The 15,614-nt window shown below is 60.6% G+C and overlaps 1 protein-coding gene across 6 annotated transcripts in view; it reads right to left on the bottom strand.

Annotated features, from left to right (window-relative positions):
• Window positions 1–15,614, bottom strand: part of ACSF3 (acyl-CoA synthetase family member 3) — a 54,978-nt gene that overhangs the window by 304 nt on the left and 39,060 nt on the right. For 3 of the 6 annotated variants that reach the window (XM_006941804.4, XM_045046571.1, XM_045046573.1), the window contains exons 8-10: window positions 14,234–14,368; window positions 13,541–13,652; window positions 9,258–9,658 (exon numbers count right to left, since the gene is read on the bottom strand). In XM_006941804.4, the coding sequence (XP_006941866.1) occupies window positions 9,490–9,658; window positions 13,541–13,652; window positions 14,234–14,368 (416 nt within the window). In that variant the 3' untranslated portion in view covers window positions 9,258–9,489. Of the gene's footprint in view, window positions 1–9,257; window positions 9,659–10,987; window positions 11,390–13,540; window positions 13,653–14,233; window positions 14,369–15,614 lie in introns of those variants that run through there. The other 3 variants (XM_045046572.1, XM_019820192.3, XM_023245524.2) reach the window with 3 other exon arrangements.

Below are 15,614 nucleotides of genomic sequence, written 5' to 3'. Positions count from 1 at the left end.
GGGTCAGCGGGGCGGGGCCGGGCGCCCCAGTGTACGTTGATGGCTGCAGAGGGGCGTCTGCGTGTGGACGGCGCTCAGGCAACCGAGAGGACACGGGGACCGGAGCTGCTCATCTGAGCAAGGCCCCCCCGTCCGCTGGCTGTTCCCGTCGTGGAGACGCACTGCCGTGTCCAGGTCAAAGACAGCCTCCACAGCATCGGAACAAAAAGGCTCACGAACTGGGAAGACGTGAACGCCAAAGGGGCCGGAGGCAGAGATACAGAGGCCTGGCTTGGGCCCGGGCAGCTCGTCTTTGAAGAGTGACGACAAAACAGAGGCTCGGATGTGCGGAGGCCACGCAGGTTGACCACTCAGAGATGCTTGCCAAAACATCAGCGAGCGTTATTTATGACAAGAAATCCGTTGAGCCAAGAAATTCAGAAAACATCACTAAATTTATCCAGTCGCTGTAAAAACAAGCCTATTAATTTTTGTTTCCAAAACAAAACAAGACTGAAACTCTAGAAGTGTATCAGGATGGGAGGGGCAGGGAGGAAGGTTACATCCTGGCCACAGGGCCCGCCTACTGCGTAACTACAAACTTGGAAAAAGAACTGTGAGTGTTACAGTACGCATTTAAAAAAATTTAAGGGTACTCAACAGAAATTTAATTTATATTTATTATTTTTTTAATTAAAACATTTTTAATGTTTATTTTTGAGACAGACAGAAATAGAGGACGAGCAGGGGAGGGGCAGAGAGAGAGGGAGACGCAGAATCCGAAGCAGGCTCCAGGCTCCGAGCTGTCAGCCCAGAGCCCGACGCGGGGCTTGAACCCACGAATAGCGAGATCATGACCTGAGCCGAAGTCAGATGTTTAACCAACTGGGCCACCCAGGAGCCCTTACCATTATTATTTTTCAGTAATTTCCATGCCCAGCATAGGGCTCAAACTCACGACCCTGAGATCAAGAGTTGCATGCTCTACCCACCGAGCCAGCCAGGTGCCCCAGAAATTTAATTTATAATTTCCTAATGCACAAAGAGAACAAAGTAGAGGTTGCAGGATGAGGGGCGTCTGGGGGCTCAGTCGGTTCAGTGTTTGACTCGGTTCAGGTCATGATCTTGCGGTCTGTGGGTTTGAGCCCCGCGTCGGGCTCTATGCTGACAGCTCGGAGCCTGGATCCCGCTTCGGATTCTGTGTCTCCCTCTCTCCCTGCCCCTCCCCTGCTTGGGCTCTCTTTCTCAAAAATAAAAAAACGTTAAAAAATAAAAAAAAATGGTTGCGGGATGAAGTCTATTTAAATACATCAAATCGTCACAATAAATGGCCTACATTCACTAACTAAAAGACAAGCCATCCCCTGGAGTCAGACACGTGGGCTCTCTGCTTGTGTCACGAGCAGACACGTTGAAACCAAACGGAGCCCATGAAGAAATGGCTCGGGGTTAGACGGTCTGTCTGTGCCCCCAAAAGGGGAAGAGCAAGATTTCTCAAAAAAAGAAAACTTACGGAAAAAACACGAATAGGTATAGAAATGCTAACTAACAATCCAGCAAAAATACATAATATATCAAGAATAAAAGGGCCGAAGAACCTAGCGCTGAGACATAGGAAGGACAGACAAAGCAGCCTGCCGTGTGCAGATTTGAACAGGCCGCATCCCGGAGGGGAGGCTGACCCCGAGGTGACCACACCGTCACGTGTCCAGTCACTTGGCTCTGGAGCAAAGCTGACCGCGTAGGGGGCACAAAAGGCGCCTGGGTTTCTAAGACCCGGGACCACAGGCCTGTGCGCGCAGGATGGCGGGAGAGCAGGAGGAGCTCGGCGGGCTGACAGGTGCTCCCAGGTAACTCACGGATTAAGAGATTAAGTCAAAGTAGAAATGACGACGGTTGGAACCAGAAGTGCCCCATAGCCAAGCACGAGGACGCTTCAGTGGTGCCTCAGCACCGGGCTGTATTCACAAGAACGAGCCTGACAGGGGCCAGGCAGGGGACGGCCCGGCCGAGGCCACTGGGGGAAGGTCAGGTGGCCTTCGGGAGGCCGGGCCGCGGTGTAGGGTCCAGCACATTCCGAGTCCCGCAAGGGCGTCCGGGCTCACGGCCGTGTCTTCCAGCCACGTCCCCATGAGGCGAGAGCGGCCAGGGCGCTCGAATCCCACGTCATGACCTCACCACCTCCCACAGCCCTACCTCCTGACACCATCACCCAGGCCGGTCACTTTCAACGTATGGATTTGGGAGGGGGCACAAACGTTTAATTGTGCAGCATCTGCCGGATCGGTTTACCCCCAACATAAAAAAAAAAAAAAAGGCAACTTTGGTTTTTAAAGCTTCTTGGATTTTGGAATTGTAGATCAGAAACCACAGGGCCAGCTCAATAGTCGCATTAAACGGAGTACAACTCAGGCCCCCTGACCCCATCTGCACACTGTGACCCCACAGGGTTTCTTCCAGGGACACGACTATGCTTCGGTGCACAATACCATCAGCAGGGTCCAGAGTAACAAAGACGGGGCGCCTGGGGGGGCTCAGTCGGTTAAGTGTCCGACTCTTGGTTTCAGATCAGGTCACGATCTTATGGTTCGTGGTTTCTAGCCCCTCATCGGGCTCTGCACTGACCGTGAGGAGCCTGCTTGGGATTCTATCTCCCATCTCTCTCTGCTCCTACCCTGCTTCCTCTCTCTCTCAAAAATAAGTAAATAAACTTAAAAAAAAAAAAAACAAAAAACCAGTCAAAGACAGGATGGCCAATTTAATAGAGAAGGAAACATTTCGGTGAAATTCAGCGTGCGTTCCCAGAGCATCTTAGCAATGAACGTGCTGATCTGCATCAGGCGTCCGCCTGCACTCACCTGCAGAGCTGGAGGGTGGCTCTGGGCCATCTACCCCCTTTCCTGGTCTGTATTCCACTGGGCATTTCAGTGGCGCGATGAGAGGAGAAGGAGTGGGGAGTCACAGGAGGAGACGTGACCTGCTAACGGGCAGGCGTTGATGACCCGCGGGAGGAGCCCGCCAAGAAGCGAGCAAGGCCGCAGGATGGAAATGCAACACACAAACCATTTCAGCGAGCACTTAAAACACGGATGAAAAGTCCCACTTGGGATCTCAACAAAAACAAGAAGGACCTGTGACCAACCCTCTCGAAAGACGGGCACGATTATTACTGGGAAAACGACAACACAGGAAGGAGCCCACAACACAGAGCTGGGCCGTGTTTGTGGGCGGGAGGGCGCACTTTCGTGAAGATGTCAGATGTCACCATGTTAACTTATAAATCTCATCACCCCCGATAAGGTTCTTTAAAAAAGAACTTTAAGCTGCTCTTAAAATTCTGGCGTAAGAGCAGAGGGCCAAGAACAGCCAAGACGGTTCTGAAGAAGGAAATAGCGGTGCCGTGTGCTAACAGGCGCCTTGGCTTTGGAAACAGGGCAGAGGGTGGCACAGCCTGGAGCAGGACGTGCCCGGATGCTGGGCAGAGAGCGGAGGCCCACGTGCTTCAGGGGACAGAAGGAAACACTGGTCACTCCACGTGGGAAAAATCAGGGCCTTTCACACAACGTGTGAAAATGAATTTGCAATGAATGAAGGGTTTACACGAGAAAAGCAAAGCTTTGTAACTTTTAGAAAAACACATAGGAAAGTGTATTTAAGAACTTGGGGTAGGAAAGGAAGTTTTAGACAAGAAAAACTCAAACCATAAAAAACCTGAATGCATGTGAACACATTAAAATTTAAAAATTCTGCACATCAATAGACACCATTAAAAAAATAAAAGGCAAGGGGCGCCTGGGTGGCTCAGTCGGTTAAGTGTCCCACTTCGGCTCAGGTCACCATCTCATGGCTTGTGAGTTTGAGCCCCGTGTCGGGCTCTGTGCTGACAGCTCGGAGCCTGGAGCCCGCTTCAGTTCTGTGTCTCCCTCTCTCTCTGCCCCTCCCCTGCTTGTGCTCTCTGTCTCTCATAAATGAATACATGTTAAAAAAAATTAAAAAAAAAAAAAAAAAGGCAAGCCACGCAACCAATGCATAATCAAGAAAATTACCGACAACCAACTCGAAAATGGGCAAAGAACACGAACAGGCAATTCACAGAATAAAAAATTCAAATGGACAATAAACATATTCAAAATACTCCACCTAAGCAGCAATTAGGGGAGTACAAATTAAAATAAAGGGATCCTATTTGACACCGAGCACCGTGGCAAAGATTTAAAGTCTGTCTGTTTTGCGTGGAGGCGAGATACGGCATCTTGTCTGCTGGAGGCTGTCTACACGACATGGTCTTTTTGGGAAGAGGCCTGTGCCTACGACCATGCAATCCACCCGTGAGACGGGTGGGCCTCTGCATGGCAACTCAGAGCTTAGGTCCACAAACACAGCCAGCAGCAGAACAGCATGAACTCAGTGGCAGATTTGTGTCACTCTGAGAGAACATATCACAAGCACCGGGCACCGTGTGTTCAGCTCCTGAGCGTGGGACGGAGGCTGGGACTGCTGTCGTTACTTCTCGAAAAGGATCTGAGGCAAGTCCTGCCCGAGGTTAAGACCCAACAGGCCGGGTGGACACGGCACTGGCCGGTCTTCTTTCTTCCGTCCTCAGTGTTTAAAGTGGTTCTGAAAAACGTACTTGAGCCACTGTGAAGAGATGTCACCATTCTGGGGCTGGGAGAAGCAGGGTCCACATGCAGGCTGCTTAGGGGCGACAGGGTCCCGGGCTGGAGCCCCATGCCAGCTGCTGCCGGCTCCCAGCATGTCTCTGAGCTATCCCTGACCCTGATCTGGCCCTCACTGGTCACTGGGGGCCCAGGGGCAGCCGACACCTGGCAGGAGGCTTCAGAGCCCAGATCGGTGTTGTTTGTAAACATTTGTGTGTCTGTGAGCGTACCTACGTGTGTGTGTATACACCCATCAGTGTGTCTGCTCAGCGGGCCGCCCGTCCGGCTGGTGCAGTGTGACATCGTCTTCTCAGAAGCGGCCCTTCCTCATTGAGGCAGGCGCTAATGGGAACGTCACGGACGCCGTGTGGGCGCGGCTGCTTGTTCCTGGTGTCATTTTAATGGTTATTGTGTGCTGGTGGGGACAGCGCCGATGGGCCGGAATGAAGCAGACTGACAGCTTAATGGCCTGTAACCCTTAAGGAGTAATTGGACGGCCGTGTATCTACGAGCAGACTGTTAGCGACGACGTGACTGGCAAGCCGATGACGAGACGCGGCCCGTGTGGGAGGGGCTGCGGAGGGGCCAGGGCCGCTACGTGCAGGAGCGCGCACATGCGTGGACCCTACACGCAGCCCCCACCGTGCACACACGTGCACAAGGACGCCCTGCCCTGCAGGCATGTGCTCACTCCCTTACACTTGACACGCGGTGGGGAGACTCCACCTGCCAGCAGACGCAGGGGGGTGGGGCCTTCAGGGAGGGCCTTGGCCGGCCACCTGCCCCAGCCCCCCTCAGAGGGGCCGCGTGGCCTCGGGGGAGAACAGGTCAGGTGGGAGCTGCCCCCCTGGTACCTGCTCTGTGCTGGGCCGTGGCTGCGCTGCAGGAAGGGCTCCGCTTCTCAGATGCAGCCTGAGCCCCCCGGGCCCCCCGCCGTCCTGAGCTCCTGTTCCCGTGCCCCCGCTCCTGGGGCCGGGCCCCTGGATAGAGGACCCAGAAAAGCCACCTGTTAGGGGCTGAGGGCCAAGGAGCGAACCCCTTGCCAAGCCTGCCGCCTGCACCAGGCACAGGGAGGGACCTTCGGGAACGGGATTTCCACCAAGTCCTTCTGCCTCAGGCGTGGGCGCTTGTCCCTGCCTTGCCCGTGGAACAGGCTCTGAGAGGCACGTGGGCTGTCGTGCGGGTGCCCTGGCCGCCCACCTCGGTGCTTTCCCCACAGAACCGCCCCGACCTGGGACCCAGAAGAGGGAAGCGAACGCAGGATTGCTGGGAGGTGCTGGCAAGGACACAGCTGGGGCCTCCTGTCCCGGCTGAGTGACCGTGCCCGGAGACCCTCCCCAAACTCCTCTGTTCCTGTGCCCAGACCCGCTTCCCACATTCCGCACCCGCCACAGTCACAGCCGCGTGGGTGTGGAGGGGCTGAGTCCACAGGAACCAGAGGCTGCCAGCTGAGGGGAGACTGCCACCATGCTCCTGGGGGCCGCTCGTCCTCTCAGGCTGGGGGCTCATGTGCTGAGATGTCACAGGGCTGCTTCCTCCTGGAGGCTCCAGGGGACGGTCCGTTTCCCCTCTCTCCCGGCTTCTAGAGGCATCCACGGCCGGCAGAGTGTCTGACTCTGGGTCCCCGGGGATGGCCCTGCTGCCGCAGTTCCTGGCTGCCGACCAGGTCCTGGGCTCCCGGCTGCCCCACCTCCCTGCAGACGGCCTCCCGCCCAGACCACCGTACCCGCACGGTTATGCATCTGTCGGCGGCCTCGCTGTTGGGCTTGGTTAGTCGTCTGACCTCACCCCCAGACAGAGAGTGGTTTGCACCCAGGCTCCCTCTTCCTGGGACCCTGGGCCGTCGCCCACCACACGGCGCCCGTTTGTCTGGACAACAGGCTGGGAACACCCGGGGCGTCTGTCCGACACAGCCGGGCCATGGGAGCGCGGCCGATCGGGTTTGCTGCCCGCAGGGGGGACCTGAGTGGGGCCGCCGCCCTTCCCTCCCTCGTACTCAGGGTGCACCCCACCCCCCACCTCGTGGCAGAGAAAACAGAAACAGAGTCTGGCTTTCAGAGCTTCAGCCGTTCCAGGGGCTCTTGGGAAAGGACCTCAGGGCTCGTGCGTGCGCAGGCGTGGCCGTGGCCCGAGCCCCTGAAGGCACGCGTCTCCCCCACGGGGCTGCCTCCATCCGCCAGGCGCTGCCCCGCTCCACACGGTTACGCCGTCCTCCCGACACGGCGAGCAGGGCTGGTCTCCAACCCTCCCAGACGGGAACCCCAGCCTTAGCGCCCCAGGACCCGGCTCTCGGGGCGCTCAGAGCGCTCGCACGACTTCCTCCCTCGGGCACCTGGCCCCTGCCCTGGGGGCTGCTGGGGGCGCCCCACGCTCACCTGTGTTGGCGGGGGGGCCCCGCTGCCCCTGCCCTCAGCTGGAGAGTCCGATCCCAGGGCCCTCGTGGGGACTCGCCCCCGTCCCGACGGGAGAGGCGTCCGTCCTGGGCCCGAGGGTGCCGCACAGAGGATCTCTACTCTCGTCCGGTGTCCGTCCAGTCTCACTTCCCGCCGTGCCCCTCGGAGGGGTGTGGGAGGAGGGTTTCGGGAGAAGCCAGATGCCATGTGTGGCAGGGGGAGGCCCCAGGGCACAGAGGGGAGACACGGAAAAATCTGAGCGTGGACAGCAGTGGCCGTGGCCTGGGAGAGTCCCTGACCGTCGGGGACTCTGCGCTGTTGATGGTGGCCGGTAAAGGGATTAGGCATGTGGCGACAGCCGTGCCCGTGGCGGACGTGGTCAGGGGGCACGTGGCAGCCTGGCCTGTGCTGGCCCAGCCCTCGAGGGAGCTCAGGTGGGAGGCCATGCTGGGACCACCAGCCTCCACGGACTGAGCTCCAAGGAAGCAAAGCCCTCAGTCCTTGGCCAGAAGAGCCCTAAGGAAATGCCAGCCTCAAGTCATGAAGAGGGAAACTGAGGCAGAGACAAGGCTGTTTCCAGCCTTTTCCCCACGTCACGGGGCCCGGCTTCTGCTGGCCCCGGTGCCCGTACATGTGGGTGAGGACCTGTGCCGTCTACACCAGCTGTGTGTGCTCCTTCCCTCCGGGGCCCGCCTGCTGCCCTCCAACAGCCTCAGCCCCAGGGCGCCTGACGCCTCCACAGGAGTCCCTCTGGGGGTGAGGGGGCCAGGGGCACCAGCGGCCGCTAACCAAGCCCATGGCCAACCTCAGGCACCTGCTCCTGGCCCTTCTCTGGGAGTGGAGCGCAGGACAGCGTAGGGCTGTCCAGCCAAGGGGGAAGCGTCGTCATGCTCGGTCACATGGACAAGGAGGACACGGCATTCCGTGTCCTCAGAGGCACATGTTCCCAAAACAAGCCAACGTCCTTCTGTGGTCTTGTTAGTAGAAGGTGACTATTAGGCTTTCAAGGTATTTGATACAGAGTATAGCATAAACTAAATAATTTTGTGAATGGTTTCAGGAATCAAAGCTTTCAGGATTAATTAAAGACCCTGCAACCTTCGATCTGATTCCCCCCAGTGGCAGGTGGCTCCCTACTTACAAGGCCAGACCAGGGCCAGCCTGAGCACACGCTGTCCCGTGTGGTGCCGAGGGCCACCCCCCCAGAAGAGTCGGACGGCAGGCAGCCAGCTGAGCCCTTCCGGTGGCCAGCCTGCCTGGCAGGCAATGACTGGTGTGCGTGTCCCGGGCTCAGGCAGGAGCATGGGCTGGTCACCCTGGAGCAAACACCACGCCTGGGGTCAGGCTCTCGGGGAGCCAGGCCGCACACCGCGCGGGAGTAGGGGAGTAGTCGGCCGGCTTCCACAGCGTCTCGAGCACCTGGCCCCTGCCCAGGGCCAAAATGGCCCCTCCCGCCCCAGCCCCATTTTGCTGGTCTTTTAGGCAAGCGTTCCGGGCACATAACGTTCAGAAAGAGCTCCAGACTCCAGCAGTCTTGGGCACAGCAGCTGCTGTGGTCTCCGATAAACTATCCAGAAGCTTCTGGATTTTCTGCTTGCAGTGTGGGTGGGGCACCCATGTGCCAGAGCCAGCACCACTAAGAGCAGAGGTGCAGGGCTGTGGGGCGGACGCAAAAGGGTGCCGTGGGGCCCCGGGGAGGGCGTGGCACAGATAGGTGGGTCAAGGCAGGGCAGCTGTCGGCCCATCAGACGGACTCTCACACAAACAGCAGGATCGACAGCGACAGGGGCCGCGTGGCCACGGAGCCAGAAACTCGGATCCCCTGGCTCATCCATCACAGAGGCCCCCCGGCCCCTGGTCTAGAAAGCTCCTGTGGGGGATCATGGGGCCACATGTGGCCGCCAGCACAGCATCCAGGCACTCTGCTCCGAGCCCTGAGTTCCCATGGCGGTCCGCTTGGCCCTGTGCAGAGGGACGCCCCTTGGTGATGCCGCGCTCACGGTGCCGGGCTGTCCCCACCAGGATACCCAGGCCCACTCTCCCGGTTGGCTTCTCTGAGCAGTCGGGTGTCCAGCCAGGAGGGCCTGGAGGGGTCACAGGTCACCTGGGGAGGCCACATGGACAGCCCAGACTGTGGGAGACACTCGGCTGTGCACACAGAGGCAGGACTTCTGTACCCGGCACGCGATGCCCCCCTGCGCCCCTGGGCAGACAGCACGGCACATGCTTGTCTTTGCACAGACTTTACTGAATTTTGCTTGGAGGCCTGCTGCCCTGGGGCGTGCCGCTGGACGCTGCGGGGACCCGCCCAGCAGACGGCAGCACAGGGAGCCACGCTCGGTGTGGGTGTGGCCGTGAGGACGCAGCAGAGGCGACAGGGGGTCACGTCGGATCTGAAAATCAGCACTGTGATCTCATTTCTGCTAGCCCCGGCACTGTTCCCTCTGATCTGGGGGGTTCTAGTTTACAGGGGACGCTGGCTCACCGGTGCCCGGCCTCGGGGCACCCTGGTCACTCGGGTAGAACTGCCTGATGAGATCTCTCTTGTTGATCTTCCCCATCTGGTTCCGTGGGATCTCCTCCACCAGCAGCAGCTCAGAGGGCACGGCGTACGGGGCCAGGACGCCCCTGCAGACAGGAGCAGTGTCTGAGTGGCAGGCACTGGGGCCCGGACAGCCCCCTCCCAACGCAACAGGGAGCCTGCAAGGTGGGCAGATGTCCCACGGGGCCGCGAAGCCCGGCCACGTCCGAGCCGGCTCTGGAAGGGCACCCCGCTGCAGGACAGCAACATGGAGGGAGCTGCCTCGGCCTGGGTTCCGGGCTCCCTTGTGGGCAGAGGACGAGCCCTCCTCGGGGTCAGGCCTCCCAGAGCAGGGCAGGGCTGCAGGGCTGCAGCCAGACGGACGGAACGGGCAGGCGGGCAGGGCCGGCCGGGGGCCCCTCGTGGGCTGGTGCTGCCCTCCCTGCACCCCGCAGTCCCACGAGGGGCCCCGTTTGATGGCGTGTTCTCCTGAGTGGCCACGTGGTAGGATCTTGCCACCCCCGGGCTCTGCTCTGGGACTGCTCCTCGGGCCGTAGGCACTGGCTCCCCTGAGGCCCTGTCTGAGCCACCTGCCCCTTCGTGAGGAGACCACAGGATTCGGCCAGACAGTGGGGGCAGGAGAGCACAGTAGCTCCTGGCCTCCCGGGCCACTGAGCTCCACTCTCTGGGGCTGTTGACCACAAGCTTCAGGCCAGAGGGACACGGCATCCCAACGTCCACCTGGGGCCAGCAGGCACGTGTGGCCTCTGGTCTACAAGCTGTGGGGGCATCTCAGCCGCCGGGGAGGTCGTGGCGAGGTTGTGGTGAGCTCGTGGCGAGCTCGTGGTGAGCTCGTGAGGGGCCGTGGCAGAGAACTCCCAAATCTCAGCCTTAGCGGCCGGGTGCTCACGAACACGCACTTGTCTTCGTGGGCCGTGTCCATCTGGCCATGGGCAGCGAGCGTCACCAACACCACACTGAACGCATCATTACTCTGGGGGGCTCGGGGTTCAGGTGCTGGCTCGTGAGGGGACAGGGGGGCCCACCTATGGTCCCGGCAGCTTCGACACACGGCCAGCTGCCCACTAGGGCCCAGAGGACACAGGCAGCTGGGCTGGACTTTGCTGCGAGGCCACCAGGACTGCCGGAGGGGCTCTGGAGCATGGCAGGGCAAACCTGGAGGTCCGATCCAGGGATGCAGCCCCTCCCAGCCCCCCACCCTGCTGCCCAAACCCCGTGCCTCCAGTGCCTGTGGGTGGCCCTCCCCTGCGTCCCCTTCGGCAGGCCAGCGCGAAGCTGGTGCCACGGCCCAGAGAGAGAAGGCAGAGGCGGGCCTGGGGGCACAGGACGGAAACACGCATCACTTCCTTGTGACTGAGCCCTCTCTGAGAGCCGATGCTCGAACAGAAATACAGCTGAGCCTTGAACACCACCAGTTTGAGCTGCATGAATCCGCTTGTCAGTGGAATTTTTCGATAAATACAGCACAGGACTGTAAACATATCTTCTCTCCCTTGTGATTTTCCTAACATTTCTTCCCTGCATCCCGCCGGGCTGTAAGAGCACAGTAAGACACACGACCTACAAAGTGCCGTTGATCGACGGCTATTGGCGAGGCCTCTGCTCAACAGCAAGCCGTTAGCAGGTAAGTCTTCGGGGTCAGAACACACAGAGTTTCGACTGCGCGGGGGTCAGCGGCTCGCGGGTCAGCAGAGTGAAGAACGCAGTGTGGGTGAGTGTGCGTCGGGGGCGGCATTCGCACGGAGGGGCAGGACGTCACGGGGGGCCAAAAGGCGTTAAGTTAGAGCCCGGTGTTGCAAACCCTAACTTAGCAGCCACTTTTGAAAAAGGGAACAAAAGCCATGGAAATCAGAAAGTGGTCTAAAGGTGTGATGAAGGATGCAGGAAGGTTTAAATCCTGCGGACCCTGCCATTTCCAAGGACAGCAGTCCTTCTGGACCGGGGACTCTGACCCTGGGGACGGTGGGGTGTGCTGCCCCAGCCACTGCCAGGGGGTCTCAGCTCAGCAACTGGCCAAGCGGGAAACGTTCAGAATCACCGCAAGGCAAGCTGTGCTCTCAGACGGGGATCCTGTGGAGTTGTTTGCTAACAGCAGGCTTCCTGGGGAAATGGACACGTGGACACGGAGGTGTCCCTCCCCCCAACCCGCTACTTCACGGCGCTTCTCTGGAGCAGGCACTAAGCCAATGGCCTCATCAGACATCAACACCATAGTTCAAGAGCACAGACCCCGGATTCTTCCCTGGTGTGTAAATCCACACCCCTTTCCGACCTGGTATTTGGGGGGTGGAGGGGTAGTGGGTGGTCCACGTCCCAGACCCTGCGAACGTGGCCCTGTCGCCCCGTCCCAGGCCACACCCATCCCCTCCGAGGGGACGTGCTGCCTGAGCCCCCAGGTCTGGCTCGGGTACAGCACAGAGAGGAAGTCAGCCCTCCCTGAGGAGTGGAGTCTGTGAGGGCGGAATCTTCAGAAAGGAAAAACGTGGGAGCATAGAGGAAAATGTTATTTGAAAGAACCTTTAGAAAGACTCCCAAACGGCAGTGAGCATGACAGAGAGAGAGAGAGAGAGAGAGAGAGAGAGAGAGAGAGAGAGAGAGAGAGAGAGAGAGAACCTTCACTAAGAGCCTCATCTGGCAGAGCTGGAACCGAGGTCCAGAGTCAGACCTGCCCATTCGGAAGGAAGATCCCTCTTCTCCCTCCACGGGGTGGGTGGCCTCCGTGCCACCGCCCAGTGACTGCCCCACTTGAGGACACAGAGGCCCGGACACCGGCCTCATTGGGCTACAGTCCTAGAGGCGGCAGGTCAGCCACCTGCCCTGGCCTCCCAGGGGGCCCCCCGGAGCAGAGAGAGCCCGACCAGGCGTGTGCATCCCCCAGAGCACAGAGCCTGTCTCGCGTCCTCCCCGGCCCCGAGCCAGGCGTGTGCACACACACCTGCGGGGTGGACACGAGCCCTGGGGTGCGGGGCTCCCCACACGGGGGCGGCCAAGACTGCGCCCTGACAGTCTCCGCAGAGAGCTCAGCTCAGGGTGTGTGCTTTCTTCTCTTTAACAAAGTAATTTGTCTAATCAAAGCAGCTACAGCCACTAGAACCTTCTCCTTTGTTAAACCGGCTCTTCCAACTGTGACTTCGAAAATCCAGGGGAAGCTCCTGGCCCAGCTGTGCTGCCCCTCACGAAACAAGGCTCTCCTGCTGTTTGTGAAATCACGTTGGATGAGCTAAAAAGATCTTAGTGCTGAGGAGAGGGAGGCAAGTTGGGAAGAAGGGGCTGTAGGGGAGAGAGTATGGGCAGGAGAAACTCCCCAGAATCTGGGGCCATTACTGGCAGCTTCCTTTCTGAGCTGCCTCCAGACCCTGGTCCCTGCCCATCGGTTCCCAGCCCGATGGATCACGGGGCACCGCAGACACAGGGAAGGGGGCCTGTGAGGCTGGCAGGCACAGAGGCCTCGGGGTCATGGCATATGGCACAGAGGCTCCCGGGAAAGGGACACATGGTGAGGGACGGGCCTGCGGCTAAGGTCGGGGCGCAGGATGGGAGGGCTCTGGCCCCGACTTCCAAAGAGCACGTGCAAAATCCCTGTGTTCAGCAGACAGAAGGGAGCCCGGGGAGGGGGAAGGGAGAAGAAGGGGGCGCCCTGCCTACAGATTCCTCTGGAAGGCTATAGAGGCCCCCCAGCATGCACCCTGTCCCACCGCTGAAAGGACGGGGGCTCCCACCCGGCATCCTTGTTTCTCTACCTCTGTCCTACCTGCCATTACAGACCTTTCCTGGGGCCCCTTGTGTGTGTGTGGGGGGGGGCGGCCTGGGGAACGTAACACATCACCTGACCTTTCAGGCTCCCCCTGACCCCTAGATGGACAGCAGCAGGACCGGAGACCCCCTCCACCCCTCCCCCGACCTCGGGACGGCCCACCCCCCACCTGTCCCTTCCCCCGACAGCAGGACCGCTGCCTGCCTGCCCCTACCTTGCCCATTCTTTGAGCTCCCTGTGGGACAGTGAGTGTCCCTCCTGAAGGGTCACCACTGCGGTGACCCGCTGGCCCCATGTCATGTCTGGAACTCCAATCACAGCCACATCTGTGGACAGAAGAGCAGGGAGGGACGCCTTGGAAATGCCACGATGGCTAACACGGGCCCGGGACACGCCTGGGATGGGGGCCCTGAAGCAAGAGCCCGGGAAAAGCTCACTTAGCAGCCACCTGGAAGGGGCGTGGGGTCAGCACGGGGTCACCCTGCTGGGGATGGGGGGGGCAGGTCCCCAAGGGCCCTTGGATGGAGCTCAGGGTGGGGGTCAGCTTTCCCATGTCTCTGCCTTCCCTGCACGGCCCCAGGAGACAGTCACCGCTAAGAGGACTGGGCACAACGACAAGTCCAGAGCGGGTCACGTTGGGGAGCCTCTGCCGTCCTCAGGGTCCTCACGACCTGTGACCTGAGCTCAGGAGCTTCCTGGACCCGCAACCACCGGTGCCTCTGGGCACAGCTCCGATGCCCACGCCTCTGCTCCAGCCCTCCCTGGGGCCGTGCTCCTGAGCACAGGGGCTGTGTGAGGTGGTGCGGGAGGACGTGGGGTGGGAGGAGGTGGTGCGGGAGGAGGTGGGGCGGGAGGAGGTGGGCGGGCCCCAGCAGACATGGGGGCGGGGCGTGGGGGCGCCGTGGACCTGTGATGCTGGGGTGCGCCAGCAGGAGCCGCTCCACCTCCAGGGCGCTGATCTTGTAGCCACCGCTCTTGATGATGTCTACGGACGTGCGACCCCGGATCCAGTACCTGCCGTCCTTGAACACGGCTGTGTCGCCTGAGGGAAGGGGCTCTGGTCACCAGCAGGCACGCGTGTTTACAGGTGCATTGCGCGGCTGGGTGCCCGTGTCTGGGAGCAGTACCCCCCCCACGTGGTGACCCCGTGGGACGGTGGTGGATGCGGGGTCTCAGGACAAGGCGGCAAAGCCCGAGTTCCAACGGCTGTGACCTCAGCCTGAGGTCCCCACTTAGACAGCAGTGTCCCAGAAGGGCCGATGGAGATCGCCCGCCCGTAGAGACCAGGGCTCAGAGGCACGGTGGCTGGTGCCCTCACGCAGCTCGGTCTCTTGCTGCCCCTTCTCAGGCCCGTGACAACAGAGGCAGCGAGGCCCAGCTGTCTCGGCCATCCCACCGCGGGGTCCTGGTCCCAGCCGGTCCCGGCGCGGCCGGTCCCGCCGCAGCTGCCTTTCGTCTGTGGGGTCTCATGGGCTGCGCACAGTCACACGGGGTCTCTGGCAGCAGAAAGTTCTCCTGCTCCCCCACCCCGACTTCGTGGTCCCCCATCCCGCTTCCCCCGGCGGTCCTCTCTTGGGCAGCGCTGGGCAGTATGACGCTGGCCAGCACCCTAGCGCGAGCAGGCGGGTGGCGTGGGGACAGCGAGTGCCAGCCCAGGACGTGAGGGCCCGGAGGAGGTGGGCGTGTGTCTGTGCGCCGACGTGTGTGAATACGTGTGGGCACGTGCACGTGGGGACACCCCCCCCCCCCCAGCGCTCTGAGGACAGCGCTGGCACGCCCTGCCGACGACCGCACACCCCGTGCTCCGTGCCGGGTTCCTGGCTCGAATAAATCATAAGTGTTTCATCAGGAGTCACGCCGCCCGTGCGGGAAGGCACCATCCATCATTCCGCACCCCGCCCCGAGCTGCCGCAGCGTAGCGCGTGATCCGGTCTCCTGAACCAGACGGAAGCCTGTGGGCAGCCGGGCGGCCAGCTTGCTCAGATGGAGCGGGAAGGCCAGGCTTCAAGAGCACAGGGCCACGGGCGTGATGGGCTCTCCCCCGCCGACAGGAAGCAGAAGAAGCCAAAGGCTTGGCAAGTGCAACTGGAAAGGGCGTCGTGGCCCCAGGACAGCTGACTGGGGGGCTGGCTGGCCAGCGGGGAAGGGGCCCAAGTGTGGAGGCGCACGGGGGTGGGTGCAGTCGGTCTTGGGTCCTGCAGGGCCCACCGTGCCCCCCACTCCTGGGGTGCAGCCCCAGTCCTGGCTGTACCCCTTCCCCACTGGATGGCTGTGTGGTCTCCTGAGAG

The sequence above is a fragment of the Felis catus genome, chromosome E2, assembly GCF_018350175.1.
Source record: "Felis catus isolate Fca126 chromosome E2, F.catus_Fca126_mat1.0, whole genome shotgun sequence".
Lineage (NCBI taxonomy): Eukaryota > Metazoa > Chordata > Mammalia > Carnivora > Felidae > Felis > Felis catus.
Note: the sequence above shows the minus strand (reverse complement) of the source record. Positions and strands in the feature narration are given on the sequence as shown.